This window comes from Mustela nivalis (assembly GCF_964662115.1).
Source record: "Mustela nivalis genome assembly, chromosome: 4".
NCBI lineage: Eukaryota > Metazoa > Chordata > Mammalia > Carnivora > Mustelidae > Mustela > Mustela nivalis.
Window position 1 is genome coordinate 137,634,536 of NC_139023.1, and position 18,338 is coordinate 137,652,873.

Genomic DNA, 18,338 nt, shown 5'->3' on the forward strand with positions numbered 1-18,338 from the left:
AAGTCTTTCTTTTACCTCATTATCCTCACACTAACTCTTCTAAATCATTCTTCCACATTTAAAATAACCTTTGTGATTACTTTGAGCCCACCCAGGTAATCTAGGATAATCTCCTGTTTTAAAGTCAGCTGATTGGGCGCCTGGGTGGCTCAGTGGGTTAAGCTGCTGCCTTCGGCTCAGGTCATGATCTCAGGGTCCTGGGATCGAGTCCCGCATCGGGCTCTCTGCTCAGCAGTGAGCCTGCTTCCTCCTCTCTCTCTCTCTGCCTGCCTCTCTGCCTACTTGTGATCTCTCTCTGTCAAATAAATAAATAAAATCTTTAAAAAAAAAATAAATAAAGTCAGCTGATTAACAACCTTAATTTTTACCTGCAACCTTAATTCCTCCTTACTGTATAACATAAGGAATTCATAGTAATCGGGATATAGAAACTTCGAGGAGCTGTTACTCCTCCTGTCGTGCTATAGGGTATTCACTTGAAAGGACACTGCAGACTCTGTTAAATTACTAGCATGTGAATACCATGTCTTTTTCCATCAAAGATTTAAAGGAACTAGGTCCAGTGCCCTGACCCATTACTTCATTTGAATGTGCAAAAGTGAGAATAACATTGATTAATTGGTGATTTGCCAATAAATGTAATTTTCTTATATGACTGTCAGTGCTGCATATGAAGAGCAAATGTCAGCTAATCATTTTTTAAATAATATTCACTAGTGATAATATTATTTCACAGATGTAACTTGTGTGGAATAACACCTTAATTTCAACAAAATCATGACAGTTTTTGAAATATGGTCTCTTTCTTTTCTGTTGTTCTCTATTTAGTCCACTGGGTATGAGTGTTAAATAATAGAAAAATCTTGAAGTTAAAAGTTTTTTTCATAGTGAATCAAGTTAAAGCAACTATTGAACCTCCTGTTTCTGTGTAAGCTGATTTTCTGTAAATCCCAACTTTCTCATCTTCAGTTGAGCTACAGGATGCTGGAGACAATTGGCAAGTCTTTGTTAAGTCTCGCATTGCACGGTTCTCTGGCTGATGAATCCTGACTGGCAGTAGAATAAAACACATTTTGATCTCTTCTATTTATTTGGATGACCTTTTAATGATCCTGGTCCATGTTCAATGTGCCATCATTTTGTGCTCACCTTATTTCCTATCCAGAACATTTTAGAACTATTAGTATTTTAATCTTTAAATGATCTTGCTTAAGATGTTTACTATTCCTATTTTCTTCATTAAATTTAATTGATCAATAAACATTTTTCTCCTTATATGTATCACTAAAAAATATTTGAAGGACCTAGTAAGATTGTCTGCTGCACACTGTACCACTTAAGAGGAATCACATCTAATATTTTACCTAATATTTTTATTATTTGATAGACAACAGATAAGTAGGAAGGATGTAATTGTGGAGTAAAGGACAGTACTTCTCATTGATTTGATTTTATTTTTTGAAAACTGCTTCATATTGTCCTTTTTTTCCCTTCCCCGTTTCAGCATAGACTACTAAAAATTTTGTTAGGGACTGGCATTAAGGAACCTTTGAGCTAAAGGATAAATAACCTTTGGTTATTTTCTCTTTGGGTTAGAGAATGTCACGTGGTACTTTGTAACTGAATTAATGAAATTGTTAAGGTACCAGTAGAACAGTATTTTGCTTTAGTTTTATTTGTACTCGGATTTTGCTATATAAATAAATTGTGAAAAGAATCAAAAGTGTTAGAAACAGGCCCATAGAATGTAGGTTCTGAGCATCCAAGTAGAGACTGTGTGCCCAGTTTAGCACTGTGTTTCTGTTACAGGTGCCATCAGGCTTGTTCATTCCCAGCATGGCCATCGGAGCGATTGCCGGAAGGATCGTGGGGATTGCAGTGGAACAGCTTGCTTATTATCACCATGACTGGTTTATCTTTAAGGAGTGGTGTGAGGTTGGAGCTGATTGCATTACACCTGGCCTTTATGCCATGGTTGGTGCTGCTGCATGCTTAGGTAATTTAACTGTGTCTGTGGATGGATGTGTGTGAATCTGAGAGAGAAAAGAGCAAGAGTGAGAACACGTTTATGCTTAGCTGGTGAGGTTGGTGAGGGTGGTACAGGACAGAGGAAGAGAATGTTGAAACTAAAATGAAACAGTACTACTATTATATGGTGTTTATATAGTACTAGTTTTCATTTTGCCTGTCTCTAAACATTTGTTAATGCAAACATTTAATGGTGGTTACCATCTTTTAAATATTGTGTGATATTTAATATTGTGACAGAAAACGTCTCAGTACAACATAAGCTTAATTTGAATCTTGTCCAAGGAGAGTTTTTTCTTTTACTGTTGAGGCTCTTGACTTGCCTATGATGACCGTAGCATGATTCCTGAGATTAGCATTCTAGCAAAGTGTTAGAGTAGCTCTGGCTCTGCAGTGACTTAGAGTTGGCTGTAGAGAAGATTTCAGCCCTCCTCCATTTAAGGTGCATTTATAGCAAAATGAAGAAAGGTAACTGTTGTTTTAATGAAAAAAATATATATCTGCATTAAATACTTAAGAGTCTGTGTATTCTCTTGGATGTAAAAAATAGTTATTTTTTTATATTTAAAATGTGAGCTGAATTTTGGTTATGATATTTAATAATAGTTGGTATTTTGACTTATTTTTGTTCAGTGAATCAAAATTATATAATTACTGATCTTTAAAAGTATAATATCAAGTCCAAGTGAGGGAAAGAATCATTTTAATCAAAGTAGCAATTATTTAGTAGTTATCCATTTTCTTTCTCTTCAGCACTTTCTCTTCAACAGTGCTAGGTGCAGGGAGTGATACAAAAAGAAGTATAAAACATGGGCCCAACCTCAAGTACAGTCAAGTTGGGGAGACAAGATCAAAACTGAGAAAACAATACTGAGCAATTTAATGATTATATAATGAGTATTACATAATGAGTCTATGAAAATTATAGGAGTCTAGAGAAAAAGAGAGCTGATGTAGTTCAGGTATAGTAGAACATAAGCTTTACTTAAAATTGGTAGCATTTAGGAAGACTGGGTGGCTCAATCTTTAAGTACCTGCCTTTAGCTCAGGTCATGATCCTGGAGTCCTGGGATGGAGCCCTGCATCAGGGTCCCTGCTCAGCAAGAAGCCTGCTTCTCCCTCTCCCTCTCCCCCTGCTTGTGTTCCCTCTCTTTCTGTGTTTCTCTCTGTTAAATAAATTAAAAAAAAAAAAATCTTAAAAAAAAGAAAAAAGATGAGTAGCATTTAAAGAAGAGGACTTCCTCTTCTGATGGTCCTGTGGGTTAAAATGATAGTACCTATGGAAGGTGGCAAATTATAAATGTTAATAAAAATGGGGAGGGGGGTTTCAAAAAAACATAAAGAAGAGGACTTTTTTTGAGGAATATGATCATCTGAAGGCAAAGGAATTGAGATAGGGATAAATTTAGTATTCATGGAGCTTTGAAGATACTGACAATATTGAAGTAGAGTGTGTTTTGGATACTTTTGGGAAATGAAGTTGGGTTAGTGAGAAGGAACCAGATTATGAAGAGGCAGTGATTTGTGTCGAGATCATTTTATATTTGGAATTGGTCAGATCGTGGAAGAATTGTGGCTTTGGGATTTTGTAGCTTGACGACTTTGGGAGTGTTCCTTTGCTTTGATTTGTTATTTTCTTATCTTTAAAACAGAAATAATAACTTTTTATCTCCTACTGTTTTGAGGATTAAATGAGATCAAATGCATGTAAAGCTGTTAGCACAGTGCCAGGTTAAAATAAGTCGCTTAGTTTAAAAAAAAAAAAAAAACCTTTATGAACTGACTAGGGACATGCCTGGCATAGTGTAGATAAGTAATATATAGTAGGTTCTTTCTCCCTTCTATTTTTAGGTTAGAAAACCAAAAGGAAGAGTTTAAGCTTAATACAGTATGAACTGGTGATTCCTGGTAGGTTTTTGAGCAAAGGAGCAACATGGCGAAAGTAGTACTTAGGAAAGATTAACCTGGGAACATGATTTATAAAGTGTATTGAATGAAGGTAATGGGGCCTGCAGTCAAGAAGGTAAGATAAATTAATATTAAAATTAAGGAACAAAGTTGTTGGGTTTTTTTTTTTAAGATTTTATTTATTTATTTGACAGACAGAGATCACAAGGAGGCAGAGAGGCAGGCAGAGAGAGGAAGGGAAGCAGGTTCCCTGCTGAGCAGAGAGCCCGATGCGGGGCTCAATCCCAGGACCCTGGGATCATGACCTGAGCCGAAAGCAGAGGGTTCACTGAGCCACCCAGGTGCCCCAGAATTAAGGAACAAAGTCTTGAGAGTCTGGACTAGTTTGGTAATAGTGACAGTATTAAGAAAGGGACCCATAGATATTTTGCAAAGCAAATCAAATAGGAGTGGGTGAGGGTCTAGCTGTTGGGTTAAAGTAAAGAGATAGATCTGGAATGACTGTCTAGGTTGCCAAGAATGTAGTGCTGGTGCTAGAGTCAGGTAAGTTGGAATGGGTAGCTCTTTGGGGGAAGAAGAGGATTTTGGTTTTAAGTGTGTGGTGTTTTTTGTGACAGTGGGTCATCCACAGTCTTTTTACGGTTGGAAAACAAGCAAACAATAAAATATGGTCTGCAGAGTTGGAGACATGGGACAAATGCAACAGTAAGTGGAGACGTGGATTATGAGGCATCAGCATACAGATGGTAGTTCATCTATCTACTTGGGTAGATGATTTGGGTAAACAGATAGATGAGTTTTCTAAGGGAGGGGATATTACCCTATTAACAGAAATCACAAGGCATTGAAATATTTTACTCATTTTGAAAAGATACAGAATAGAGATGTGTATTAAGTTAATATTCTACCCACATATGAACTTAATTTGTAAATTGGCAGCTGTGGCATAAAAGGTAGCTCTTACATGCTTCACCAAATTCTAATAATCAGCTTTCCTAAGAGTGAAACTATGTCCTTGCTATAGCAATAAACCAGAATGACAAGCTTGCTTTAGTTGGTCGGCTGTGTACTGTGAAGTAAACAGGTTTTGAAATGTTATTTTAATAGTCTTTTATGTTAACTAAAGAAAATCATTGTTTCTCTAGATCTTATTAAAATAGTGATAATTGTCCTAAGAGAGGAGTAGCAGTTTTGTTTTGTTTTTTTTTAAGATTTTATTTATTTATTTGACAGAGATCCCAAGTAGGCAGAGAGGCAGGTAGAGAGAGAAGGGGGCAAGCAGGCTCCCCGCTGAGCAGAGAGCACGATGCGGGGCTCGATGCGGGGCTCGATGCGGGGCTTGATGCAGGGCTTGATGCAGGGCTTGATGCAGGGCTCGATCCCAGGACCTTGAGACCTGATCTGAACCAAAGGAAGAGGCTTTAACCCACTGAGCCACCCAAGTGCCCCGAGGAGTAGCAGTTTTTGATGATAATCCTTTTCACTAAGTTTTATTTACAATTCATGTTCAAATGCCTAGTACAAAAATTCCATTAACATGTCCCTGTCCTCCTTGACCAGTGGTGCTTATATATTTATTTATTTTTTTTCCAGGTGGTGTGACAAGGATGACTGTATCCCTGGTGGTTATTGTTTTTGAGCTTACCGGAGGCTTGGAATACATTGTTCCCCTTATGGCTGCTGTTATGACCAGTAAATGGGTTGGCGATGCTTTTGGTAGGGAGGGCATTTATGAAGCGCATATCCGGTTAAATGGATACCCTTTCTTGGATGCAAAAGAAGAATTCACTCATACCACCCTGGCTGCTGATGTCATGAGACCTCGAAGGAATGATCCTCCCTTAGCCGTCTTGACACAGGACAATATGACAGTGGATGATATAGAAAACATGATTAATGAAACCAGCTACAATGGCTTTCCTGTCATAATGTCAAAAGAATCTCAAAGATTAGTGGGATTTGCCCTCAGACGAGACCTGACAATTGCAATAGGTACCCTTTTTAAAAAATACACACACATAAATCTATCTATATCTGTATCTGTTGGAGTCTACATATATTTAGATATATATAGACTTATAATAGATTTCTCAAGAAAAGGAAAGCAGTAATATTTAATAGGTTGGGTTTGTGGAGGTGAGAGGTGTATTTTATTTATGTCCCTGAAAGTCTTAACATTCATTAGGAAAGGAATTATGCATCTAAATTGTTTCCCCACTAAGTACAGTTTTTTTGGGTCAGTTTATATTTATTGGAATAGATAGACATTCTCGATGAATGAGGTGAAAATAAAATTTAAAATAGTATGATATGTCAGTACAGTTCTTTTTAAAGAAATCTTTTCATTTATTAAAGATTTTATTTATTTGAGATAGAGTGTGCTAGAAAGAGCATGAGGGGGCATTCAGAGGGAGAGGGAGAAGAAGGCTCCCTGCTAAGCAGGGAGCCTGGTGTGGGGCTCGATTCCAGGACCCTGGGATCGTGAACTGAGCCGAAGGCAGACACTTAACTGACTGAGCAACCCAGGCTCCCCACTAAATGTAGTTTTATCTTTTGATACGGCATTGTTGTCAGAGATTGAAGTCAGATTCTTTCTTTTTCCGCTGATACAAACCTTGTGAAGTTGATATTGTTCATAATAGCGTATAAGATAAGGCCTTAGCAAGTGCCAGGACCTCCCGCTAAATACATTCTTATATTTAATATTAGCTTATTTAAATGCAAGTTATTGAAAATCTCATTTTCATAGTTTGTTTCATATTAGATTCACAGGTTTTCCTTTTCCAGCTTTTGGATTTAGGTTTATAATATTAACATAAAATATCTGCTTGAAAGTGAAAAAAAATTGAAATTTTATTTTGGTCAAGTGCTGTTGAAAATTATATATAAGTTGTATTGTATTTTGAGCTGATATTTCTGCAAATATAGAAGAAAGGCATTAGCCATATTATATTATTTCTTGGAGATAAATTAAACTTTTATGAGGAGGAAACAAGTTGTGTTCCTCCAAGATTTATTTTTCTCCTCATCTTACAGTCCTGAAGTATTGATGAGGAGGCTAATAAGGCCTTTTCTATACAACCTGATTCCTTTCCCACTCTTCCCCCAAATCCCAAAGGTGATAAAGGACATTTTCATCAAGCTGTGGTTTTCATACTCCCGAGTTTTCAGTGGAGGACCTTGAGCCAAAAATGTTAAGCATTTGGTCCTGTGATCACATCCTCTACAACTTATCTCTATAGCCATTTGCAAAAGGATTGTAAAATAATTTAATTCTTGTGCCATTGGAAGAGGGAAGACTTACGGGAGTATTTCTTAAATCAGAATGGAAATGCTCTTTTTATAAGAGCTATCAAGGGGCGCCTGGGTGGCTCAGTGGGTTAAAACCTCTGCCTTCGGCTCAGGTTATGATCCCAGGGTCCTGGGATTGAGCCCTGCATCGGGCTCTCTGCTCAGCAGGGAGCCTGCTTCCCTTTCTCTCTCTCTCTCTCTCTCTCTGCCTGCCTCTCTGCCTACTTGTGTTCTCTGTCAAATAAATAAAAAATCTTAAAAAAAAAAAAAAGTATCAAATAAAACAAAAGGGCCTACAGAGAATGTCCTATTTAAGGAAAAGGCTATAGCTTTGGAAGAGTTTTTTTAAAGACTAGCAATCCTGTCATTTGAAGTTTTGCTGTAGGTAGTAGAATAGTTGCCGAGAGTGGGCAATATGTATGGCTAGACTTGGCTCTTGTGTTTTAGTGTTTTAGCTTCTAAGCTGTTACTGTGGCCAAACTCACAGAGAAGAATTTCATTGTGTAGATTCAGATTCTTTAGGTTTTAATGGTAGCCAGCCAAAGAAAAGAAAAAGGTCAGAATTTCTGAATTTACTTAGAAATTTAAAGGAAAACACGGGTTTTTAAAGAAGAAAAAAATGTTAAAAGTTAAGAATTACTCATAATCCTGTTGTGATTGTATGGATATATTTTTCAGTTTTATTACTATCTTGAAACAGAATATTGTGATAGCAGATAATGTCAGTTTAAGGGGAGTAGGTATACTTTAGACATGTGAAATAACCAGTCATGTCATCAGAAATGTTTCACATATGATGACTTTTAGGACACACCTTAAATATTTACCTACATATATTTTTATAAGGTTTACATTTTTCCATGAGAGAAATAGGCCTGTACATGAGGTTTTGTATATATGTGTAATATATAAATTATGTAATTATATGTGTTTATATAAAATATTTTATGAAAGACAAAAAAATGCTTGAGTAACAGGTAAACTGTATACCATACCCAGGGATGGGAAAACTCCAGATTTTAAAAGTACAGTTTTCCCATAATTTATAAACTCTGCATTTGTATGTCATTTCATTATTTAAAAATTTTAGATTACTTATAGATGGTGCATTCACATAGTTCAAATCAAGAAGATTAAAATTATACAGTGACATAGGGTGCCTGGGTGGCTCAGTGGGTTAAAGCCTCTGCCTTCAGCTCAGGTCATGGTCCCAGGGTCCTGGGATCGAGCCCCTCATCAGGCTCTCTGCTCAGCGGGGAGCCTGCTTCCTCCTCTCTCTCTCTGCCTGCCTCTCTGCCTACTTGAGATCTCTGTCAAATAAATAAATAAAATCTTTAAAAAAAATTATACAGTGACAAATGTCTCTCACCTATGACCTCATAGTTATCAGTTTAACTCTCTGTAGGCAGCCATCTCTGGTTTCTTATGTATTCTGTAGATACTGTTCTATACTTCTATAAGTAAGTATATATGGTTTTTTTCTTTTTAAACAAATTGTCATGCTATCTAATATGTGGTGTTGTGTACTTTGTTGTGTTTTTTTTTTTTTTTTCAAGATTTTGTTTATTTATTTGACAGACAGAGATCACAAGTAGGCAGAGAGACTGGCAGAGAGAGAGGAGGAAGCAGACTCCCTGCTGAGCAGAGAGCCCGATGTGGGGCTCAATCCCAGGACCCCGAGATCACGACCTGAGCCGAAGGCAGAGGCTTTAACCCACTAAGCCACCCAGGCGCCCCTGTTTTTTGTTTTTTTCACTAGACAATGTTTTCTTGGACATCTTCCCAGTGAATTTCTTCATTCTCTTCTTTTAAAGCTACACAATATTCCATTAAGTAGGCATACCATTGGGATACCTAATGATTTCTAAAATCAGTTCCTCACTGATGGACATTCAAGATGTTTCCAATTTTCTGCTGTTATAAAGATAGCTCCCTTTTATATTTGATTATCTCACATATTCAATATTCTGCCTATGTGCAAATGTACAAAAATTACTGTAAGTGGAATTGTTGGATCAGAGAGTAGGTGCATTTGTAATGTTGTAAGATATTTTCACATCACACCAGTAGATTATACCCTGTACTCCCACCAGCAGTGAGTGATAGTTTACTATGTTAAAGTTCAGTTTAAATGGAGAGACGTTTTTCCTGCATTTTTATGTCAAGATTAAGAGTGAGGCTGAATGTTTTATAGATTTGTTTAAAATGAAGCATATTTAACAAAATGTGAATTGAATCGTCTTTCCTATTTTCCAACTTAAGGTATAAAAAGTACACTTGTTCGTTCTATTTATGTAATACCCATAAGTTTTACAGGGGGACTCTTAGTATATGAAAATTCAAATATCATTTACATATTGAACACAATAGGAAGGTACATGGTACAGTGACGGGCTGCTCCCCTATTTGTACTTTTCTCCTATCCCCTCAAGATTCTTTTTTCCGAATACAGCTTTAGTTTGCGTACTGAGGAGAGCTAATTTGTTAAAGGTTCCCCTTTCCATAGCAACATTTAGAAACCTTAAAATGAGTTTGTAAAATAATATGCATTGCCAGTAAGTGGACTTGTCTTTTGTTTATCTCTTTGTAATAGCTAAAGTAAACTTTATACTGCTTGGTTAGTTGAAACACCATTTTACAGATTTAGAGATTTTTTGCTTTCTAAGATTACTACAAGTGTTGAAAGACTTCTAGATCCATGCGGAATGCTTTTGTAGTCTATCACTACCAGGTTTTACATAGTCAAAAATGAAGGGGACAGCCTGTGTGTCTTTGTTGATAAGTTGTGAGAAGTTAAGCCCTTGAGAGTGTATTAACATGAACAAGAATAATAAAACATAGAACTTTAGGGGGAGAAAGGTGATCACGTTCAGACATTTTATGTTTAACATTATGTTAGATAAGAACCATTTCCATTCCCCTGGAAGTGTAACTCTATTTTGCATGCATACTTAAAAAAAAAAAATGCCTGAATCGTATCAGAAAATGAAAACTATTATATTTTCTGCTTTAAAAGCCTTTGAATAAATGGCATTATTTTTTATCAAACAAAGCAAAGCAATCCTAGCAGATGTCCTGGGCACTTTGTAAGTACTCAATAAATGATGCCTGTTAAAATAGTTACTGTATTCATATAGAGGACAAATTTAAATCAGGATGTGTGTTCACTAGCCTTGTCCCTTGTATATCAAAGAAGATTACAATACGCAAATAAATAAGGTTAATAACTTTTTCTAAAATTTTCTGAAACTTCTATCATTAAATGTTTATTTAAATAATCTCAGCATATTTTCATTGATGGTATAATATTTATTTTAAAGTAAGTTTGATGAGTAGGGCTGGTTTTAACTCAGCATCTGTCCTGCTAACAGTATTTATACTCCACCATTCATAGGTCATTAGCCAGATGCTTCTGTGAGTTAAGAAAACTTAAGGAACGGGCGCCTGGGTGGCTCAGTGGTTAAGCCGCTGCCTTCGGCTTGGGTCGTGATCTCGGGGTCCTGGGATCGAGTCCCACGTCGGGCTCTCTGCTCAGCAGGGAGCCTGCTTCCTGCTCTGTCTCTGCCTGCCTCTCTGCCTACTTGTGATTTCTCTCTGTCAAATAAATAAAATAAAATATAAAAAAAAAAAAAAAAAAGAAAACTTAAGGAACATCTTTTTTTTTTTTGTTTTTTAAGATTTTATTTATTTGACAGTCAGAGATCACAAGTAGGTAGAGAGGCAGGCAGAGAGAGAGGTGGGGAATCAGGCTCCCTGTTGAGCAGAGAGCCCCATGCGGGGCTCAATCCCAGGACCCTGGGATCATGACCTGAGCCGAAGGCAGAGGCTTTCACCCACTGAGCCACCCAGCAGCACCCCAAGGAACATCTTAAAAGAATCATTTATATCACTTGCCAGTAGGCTTTCTTCTTTTCTATGCCTTTATCATGCTTTTGAAGTGTTTTAGTAAGTAGTAATTAGAACTTCACTTAGTGTCTTCCTACCTGAATGTTCCAGCACAAGTTAAATAAGGCTTTAAGGCTTTAGAGGTCAGGAGGAGCAAAAAGAACCGCAGTGTTTGTTTATAAGCTGCATATGTTTATCTGCTCAGTCTAGGACTGATGCTTATTATTTTGGCTTAAATATTTTTGTAACAAAATTCATGTTTAAAGTATGTACAATATAGGAAAAGCAGATTTGTGAACACAGTTTTGAATACATCCAAACTCAAAATACAAACATAGAGCTATTTATTTTTGTATTCTCTCCATTTCATGGGTTTCCCTTCTTGTCTTGTGGTCTCTGTTCTGCAGTTTTTTGCCTTTTTACCATTTACCACTCCTTGTCTACCACTGTCAAAGGTCGGAGTGGAAGTTGGCAGCAAACAGAAGCACTTGAAGCAGAGCACACCGAGAGGGGAACTTAACAGAGACTTTACAGACAAAACTTGAAAAATAAGTCTGTGTTCATCATGTGCATAGTGGTAGTTTCAACCCACCTATTAATGCTCATGATTCACTTAGAAAATTGAACTTTAACATTAGAGAAAGAACTAGCTAATTCACAGGGGTGGAGTATATACAGCATAGTCAAATCAGGAACGAAACTGTCTGTAGTCCCACCTTTTAGGATAAGTGACAATAGCCTGGACAGCTGTCACTTAATGATGGAATCCTGTAACAAACCATGCTCTAATTTGTGCAGGTTTTCAAAAACCATATTTCATTCCTGCTTCCTTGTCCTTCAGAGTTAGGAAATAGCTTCAGCCCCAGAAAAGAAAATTGATAGATCATAAATATCTTCCTTGCATGAAGATGATCTGTTCTTGGTGTATTCTTTTTTTTTTTTAAAGATTTTATTTATTTATTTGACAGACAGAGATCACAAGTAGGCAGAGTCAGACAGAGGGGGCGGGGGAGAAGCAGGCTCCCCACCAAGCAGGGAGCCCGATGTGGGGCTTGATCCCAGGACCCTGAGATCAAGGCCCGAGCTGAAGACAGAGGCTTAACCGCTGAGCCACCCAGGCACTTCTGTTCTTGGTGTATTCTAGTCCTGTCCAATATAAGAAATTACTGTATCAGTTTTCACTTAATTCTTTTCTTGGTTAAGAAGGTAGGAAAAAAATGAAGGGACCAGAAGTCATGGGATACATTTGTTTATTTTTTCAAGTCTCTAAGCAGATTCCCCTTAACACAAATTAACGTTGGGTCTTCTCTCTGTCTCTTCAGAAAGTGCCAGGAAGAAACAAGAAGGCATTGTGGGCAGTTCCCGCGTGTGTTTTGCACAGCACACCCCGTCTCTTCCAGCGGAAAGCCCTCGGCCCCTGAAGCTTCGGAGCATCCTTGACATGAGCCCTTTCACCGTGACCGATCACACCCCGATGGAGATTGTGGTGGATATTTTCCGGAAGCTGGGCCTGAGGCAGTGCCTTGTAACTCACAATGGGTAAGTCTGGTGGAAGAAATCAGTTTGCCTCACAGAATTTTTGACACTTTTTAGTGGAATTCATATTCAGTTCTTAGGGGAGAGTTTAAGTCATTTTCCAAGTGGGAAAATCTGTCTTTTTAGTGTGGTTATACATACAGGATCAGTATTGATCAGACTGGCACTTACCAAGAATAAAAAATCGTCAACTGGCAGATCTTTGCCAAAATGTAAAGTAGCGTTGTGAGGAACACTTCAGAGGTGGCAAAGAGGAAGAGTGGACCTAATCTCTGTGGAGCAGAGAAAAAACCCCATGTTTCCATTTTGTATGTATTTCATTCTTTGAATTTAACATTCTAGTTCAATAATAACTTTCTAGATATTTTTGCCATTTACTATTTCAGCCATTATTTTTTTTTACCATGTATAATTAAATGAAATTTGTAAGTTAGCTAAAATCCTCCTTTAGCAAATGCTTTTTGTTTCCCCTTTTCTATCTTTTCCATCCACAAATCTTTCATGTAAACTCCTTATGACAAAACTCATATATTTAAAATTTATACATTTGTTCATTTATTTTTCTGTCCTTCACACATGGATACCAGTGTTTCTCTAGGATAGGACTGTAGAAATGTTTTGTTTGGCAGATGTCCCAGGGACAAAGTGGAGATGTGGTACACAGTATGCCTCAACAGCTGTACTCCTGCTTCATTGCTTCTGCTCCCCTCTGTCTCTGTCCCTGCCCCTGGGATCCGATTCCCCACCCATTCTCTCTCTGTTCCCCTTCATGTCCTTTATACTGCTGTTTCTCATTGAAATACTTAAGAACATTGTTTTATCTGAAGGCTAAGACAGAAAGGCTGAAAATGAGAATCAAAGGGTATTCTTGATGGTGCATAAATTAAATGGTTTAGCCCTGCCCTGCCTGAAGCTGGTTGAAATACTAAGCACTTGGAGAATCACAGCAGGTTTTTTTAAAAAAAAGCATTTCGTTCAAGACATTTGAGTGATGAAACACATGATCCCTGTCTAAAGAAAGGAGGAAAAAAGAAAAAAAAAAGGGAAGGAAATTTGTTTATTGAATACCTTCTTGAGGTTTCTCAGTTAACTTCGTAGTACCTTTGCAGAGTAGGTGTTAGCATCCCTACTTGACAGGTGTAATAATTGAAACTCGGAGGGGGTTAATAACATGTCTAGTCATGTGGTTACTAAGTCATCAATCTGCGAATCAAGTGTCTTTCCAGTTTTAGAGCCCAATCTCTTGCTACTGTTTTTACACTGTTACTGACTTATAGAATATATCTGCTTTTTTTTGATTCCTTAAACTTCTACCATTTTCTTGAACAATATGTTGTTCCATATTGGGTTAAGAATAGAAATATAGAGAATTAGATCCATGTTTAGTGTTTTCACTGTGCTAACCAATTAGAATAACTCTAAATGTGAAATAAATTATTAAAGGTATAAAATCCTTGATGAAAGCCAGGAAGTTTGGAATTATTAAATATCACAGATACTAATTGGTAAAGAGATACATGTAATAAAAAAAAAAAAAAAACCTATTTTCTTTTAATGTTGTTTAAGTAGAAAAATAACAGTTTCCAAACTTCATTGTTTGAAAACTTAGTACATGTTAAATGGAGTAACTTTTTATGAACTTATGTGGGTTTTAGGGCGCTTTTAATTATAAATGGCTCAGTTAGAAGCTAAACTGAGTTGTTATAATTTTTACTTGCTTTGAATTACTCTCTGTGCCTGGCATGGTTTGCCCTTTTGTGTGCTAACAAATATAAATGTCACTCTAGTTATGATCACCTCTGATCACAAACCTGTATGGGTCAATTACTGTATTTCACTTTGCTGACAAATTTCCAGATTTTCAACAGCACAGACATTAGAAAGGAAAATATTTTTTAGAAAGTGTAAAAATAACAAAATGTGGGAGAAGAGGAGGATAGCTGATTAAAATCTTACCTCATACTGCCTGTTTATAAGAAAGCTTGTGGTGGGGGGTAGCTTTTTCTAAAGGAATATGTTTAATTGCCTTGATTATTAAATTTTTCTTATTTCTATCCTTCAAGGAAAATGCATTGGTATATATAGTAAGAAAAGAGATCATTTGTGATGGTAGCTCTTGGGTCTTTATTTTCTTGGAAGTATGTAAGGAAGTAAAGTGTTTTTATTCTTTCTTGAAGTTAAATGACTTGGAAATTAGAAAAGAAGCCATTTCTAATAGTTTTTAGTGGAGAGTGTGAAATTCTGGATAGCTGTCAGCATCTTCTAGTTCATAGTGGGTCCTTAGAGGTGGAAAATAACTATTTGGGAAAAGAGACACAAGTCCAGACTGTAAGGTGCAAGGAGAAAATGAGAATGAGGAGATGAGGGAGAAAGTGTGTCTGTAAATTTTAAAGATGTCAGTTGTAGATTTCCCATGTTTTATATTTTAATTAGCAGAATTTCTCAAAATCTTTTTAGTCCTTTTTAAAAAAAAAGATTTTATAAATTTGTCAGAGAGCACAGAAGCAGGGGGAGCAGCAGAGAGAGAGGGAGAAGCAAATTGCCCACTGAGCAGGGAGCCTGTTGCGGAGCTGGATCCCAGGAACCTGAGATGATGACCTGAGCAGAAGTCAGATGTTTAACCTTAGCCACCCAGGTGTCCCAAAATCTTTTTATCAGGAGTTTTATAGGCATTACTCAAAAAGAGTTTTGTGATCATGTAAGTTTGGAAAGTATTGGATTAAATACAATTGAGGTTTCTCTGTTGTGGAATATCTCAAAACTTATAAAATGTTGATACTATTTGAGTCGCAGGGCCGATAGGAAACATAGCTTTCCAAACTTGTTTGAACGTGCAGCCTTTTATTTTATTTTTATTTTTAATTTTTTTTATTATTAATTTTTTATTTTTTATAAACATATATTTTTATCGCCAGGGGTACAGGTCTGTGAATCACCAGGTTTACACACTTCACAGCACTCACCAAGGCACATACCCTCCCCAATGTCCATAATCCCACCGCCTTCTCCCAAACCCCCTCCCCCCAGCAACCCTCAGTTTGTTTTGTGAGATTAAGAGTCACTTATGGTTTGTCTCCCTCCCAATCCCATCTTGTTTCATTGATTCTTCTCCTACCCACTTAAGCCCCCATGTTGCATCACCACTTCCTCATATCAGGGAGATCATATGATAGTTGTCTTTCTCTGCTTGACTTATTTCGCTAAGCATGATACGCTCTAGTTCCATCCATGTTGTCGCAAATGGCAAGATTTCATTTCTTTTGATGGCTGCATAGTATTCCATTGTGTATATATACCACATCTTCTTGATCCATTCATCTGTTGATGGACATCTAGGTTCTTTCCATAGTTTGGCTATTGTGGACATTGCTGGTATAAACATTCGGGTGCACGTGCCCCTTTGGATCACTACGTTTGTATCTTTAGGGTAAATACCCAATAGTGCAATTGCTGGGTCATAGGGCAGTTCTATTTTCAACATTCTGAGGAACCTCCATGCTGTTTTCCAGAGTGCCTGCACCAGCTTGCATTCCCACCAACAGTGTAGGAGGGTTCCCCTTTCTCCGCATCCTCGCCAGCATCTGTCATTTCCTGACTTGTTGATTTTAGCCATTCTGACTGGTGTGAGGTGATATCTCATTGTGGTTTTGATTTGTATTTCCCTGATGCCGAGTGATATGGAGCACTTTTTCATGTGTCTGTTGGCCATCTGGATGTCTTCTTTGCAGAAATGTCTGTTCATGTCCTCTGCCCATTTCTTGATTGGATTATTTGTTCTTTGGGTGTTGAGTTTGCTAAGTTCTTTATAGATTCTGGACACTAGTCCTTTATCTGATATGTCGTTTGCAAATATCTTCTCCCATTCTGTCAGTTGTCTTTTGATTTTGTTAACTGTTTCCTTTGCTGTGCAAAAGCTTTTGATCTTGATGAAATCCCAATAGTTCATTTTTGCCCTTGCTTCCCTTGCCTTTTGCGTTGTTCCTAGGAAGATGTTGCTGCGGCAGAGGTCGAAAAGGTTGCTGCCTGTGTTCTCCTCAAGGATTTTGATGGATTCCTTTCGCACATTGAGGTCCTTCATCCATTTTGAGTCTATTTTCGTGTGTGGCGTAAGGAAATGGTCCAATTTCATTTTTCTGCATGTGGCTGTCCAATTTTCCCAGCACCATTTATTGAAGAGGCTGTCTTTTTTCCATTGGACATTCTTTCCTGCTTTGTCGAAAATTAGTTGACTGTAGAGTTGAGGGTCTATTTCTGGGCTCTCTATTCTGTTCCATTGATCTATGTGTCTGTTTTTGTGCCAGTACCATGCTGTCTTGATGATGACAGCTTTGTAATAGAGCTTGAAGTCTGGAATTGTGATGCCACCAACGTTGGCTTTCTTTTTCAATATCCCTTTGGCTATTCGAGGTCTTTTCTTGTTCCATATAAATTTTAGAATTATTTGTTCCATTTCTTTGAAAAAGATGGATGGTACTTTGATAGGAATGGCATTAAATGTGTAGATTGCTTTAGGTAGCATAGACATTTTCACAATATTTATTCTTCCAATCCAGGAGCATGGAACATTTTTCCATTTCTTTGTGTCTTCCTCAATTTCTTTCATGAGTACTTTATAGTTTTCTGAGTATAGATTCTGTGTCTCTTTGGTTAGGTTTATTCCTAAGTAGCTTATGGTTTTGGATGCAATTGTAAATGGAATTGACTCCTTAATTTCTCTTTCTTCTTCTTGCTGTTGGTGTAGAGAAATGCAACTGATTTCTGTGCATTGATTTTATATCCTGACACTTTACTGAATTCCTGTATAAGTTCTAGCAGTTTTGGAGTGGAGTCTTTTGGGTTTTCCACATATAGTATCATATCATCTGCGAAGAGTGATAATTTGACTTCTTCTTTGCCGATTTGGATGCCTTTAATTTCCTTTTGTTGTCTGATTGCTGAGGCTAGGACCTCTAGTACTATGTTGAATAGCAGTGGTGATAATGGACATCCCTGCCGTGTTCCTGACCTTAGCGGAAAAGCTTTCAGTTTTTCTCCATTGAGAATGATATTTGTGGTGGGTTTTTCATAGATGGCTTTGATGATATTGAGGTATGTGCCCTCTAACCCTACACTTTGAAGAGTTTTGATCAGGAAGGGATGCTGTACTTTGTCAAATGCTTTTGCAGCATCTATTGAGAGTATCATATGGTTCTTGTTCTTTCTTTTATCGATGTGTTGTATCACATTGACTGATTTGCGGATGTTGAACCAACCTTGCAGCCCTGGAATAAATCCCATTTGGTCGTGGTGAATAATCTTTTTAATGTACTGTTGAATCCTATTGGCTAGTATTTTGTTGAGTATTTTCGCATCTGTGTTCATCAAGGATATTGGTCTATAGCTCTCTTTTTTGGTGGGATCCTTGTCTGGTTTTGGGATCAAGGTGATGCTGGCCTCATAAAATGAGTTTGGAAGTTTTCCTTCCATTTCTATTTTTTGGAACAGTTTCAGGAGAATAGGAATTAGTTCTTTAAATGTTTGGTAGAATTCCCCCGGGAAGCCGTCTGGCCCTGGGCTTTTGTTTGTTTGTAGATTTTTAATGACTGTTTCAATCTCCTTACTGGTTATGGGTCTGTTCAGGCTTTCTATTTCTTCCTGGTTCAGTTGTGGTAGTTTATATGTTTCTAGGAATGCATCCATTTCTTCCAGAT

General features: G+C 37.3%; 1 protein-coding gene across 6 annotated transcripts in view; it reads left to right on the forward strand.

Moving 5' to 3' along the window:
* Positions 1-18,338, forward strand: part of CLCN3 (chloride voltage-gated channel 3) — a 104,292-nt gene that overhangs the window by 75,362 nt on the left and 10,592 nt on the right. For all 6 annotated transcript variants that reach the window (XM_082727280.1, XM_082727283.1, XM_082727281.1 and 3 more), the window contains 3 exons: positions 1,810-1,996; positions 5,530-5,928; positions 12,435-12,651. In XM_082727280.1, coding sequence (XP_082583406.1) covers positions 1,810-1,996; positions 5,530-5,928; positions 12,435-12,651 — 803 coding nt within the window. The remainder of the gene's footprint in view (positions 1-1,809; positions 1,997-5,529; positions 5,929-12,434; positions 12,652-18,338) is intronic.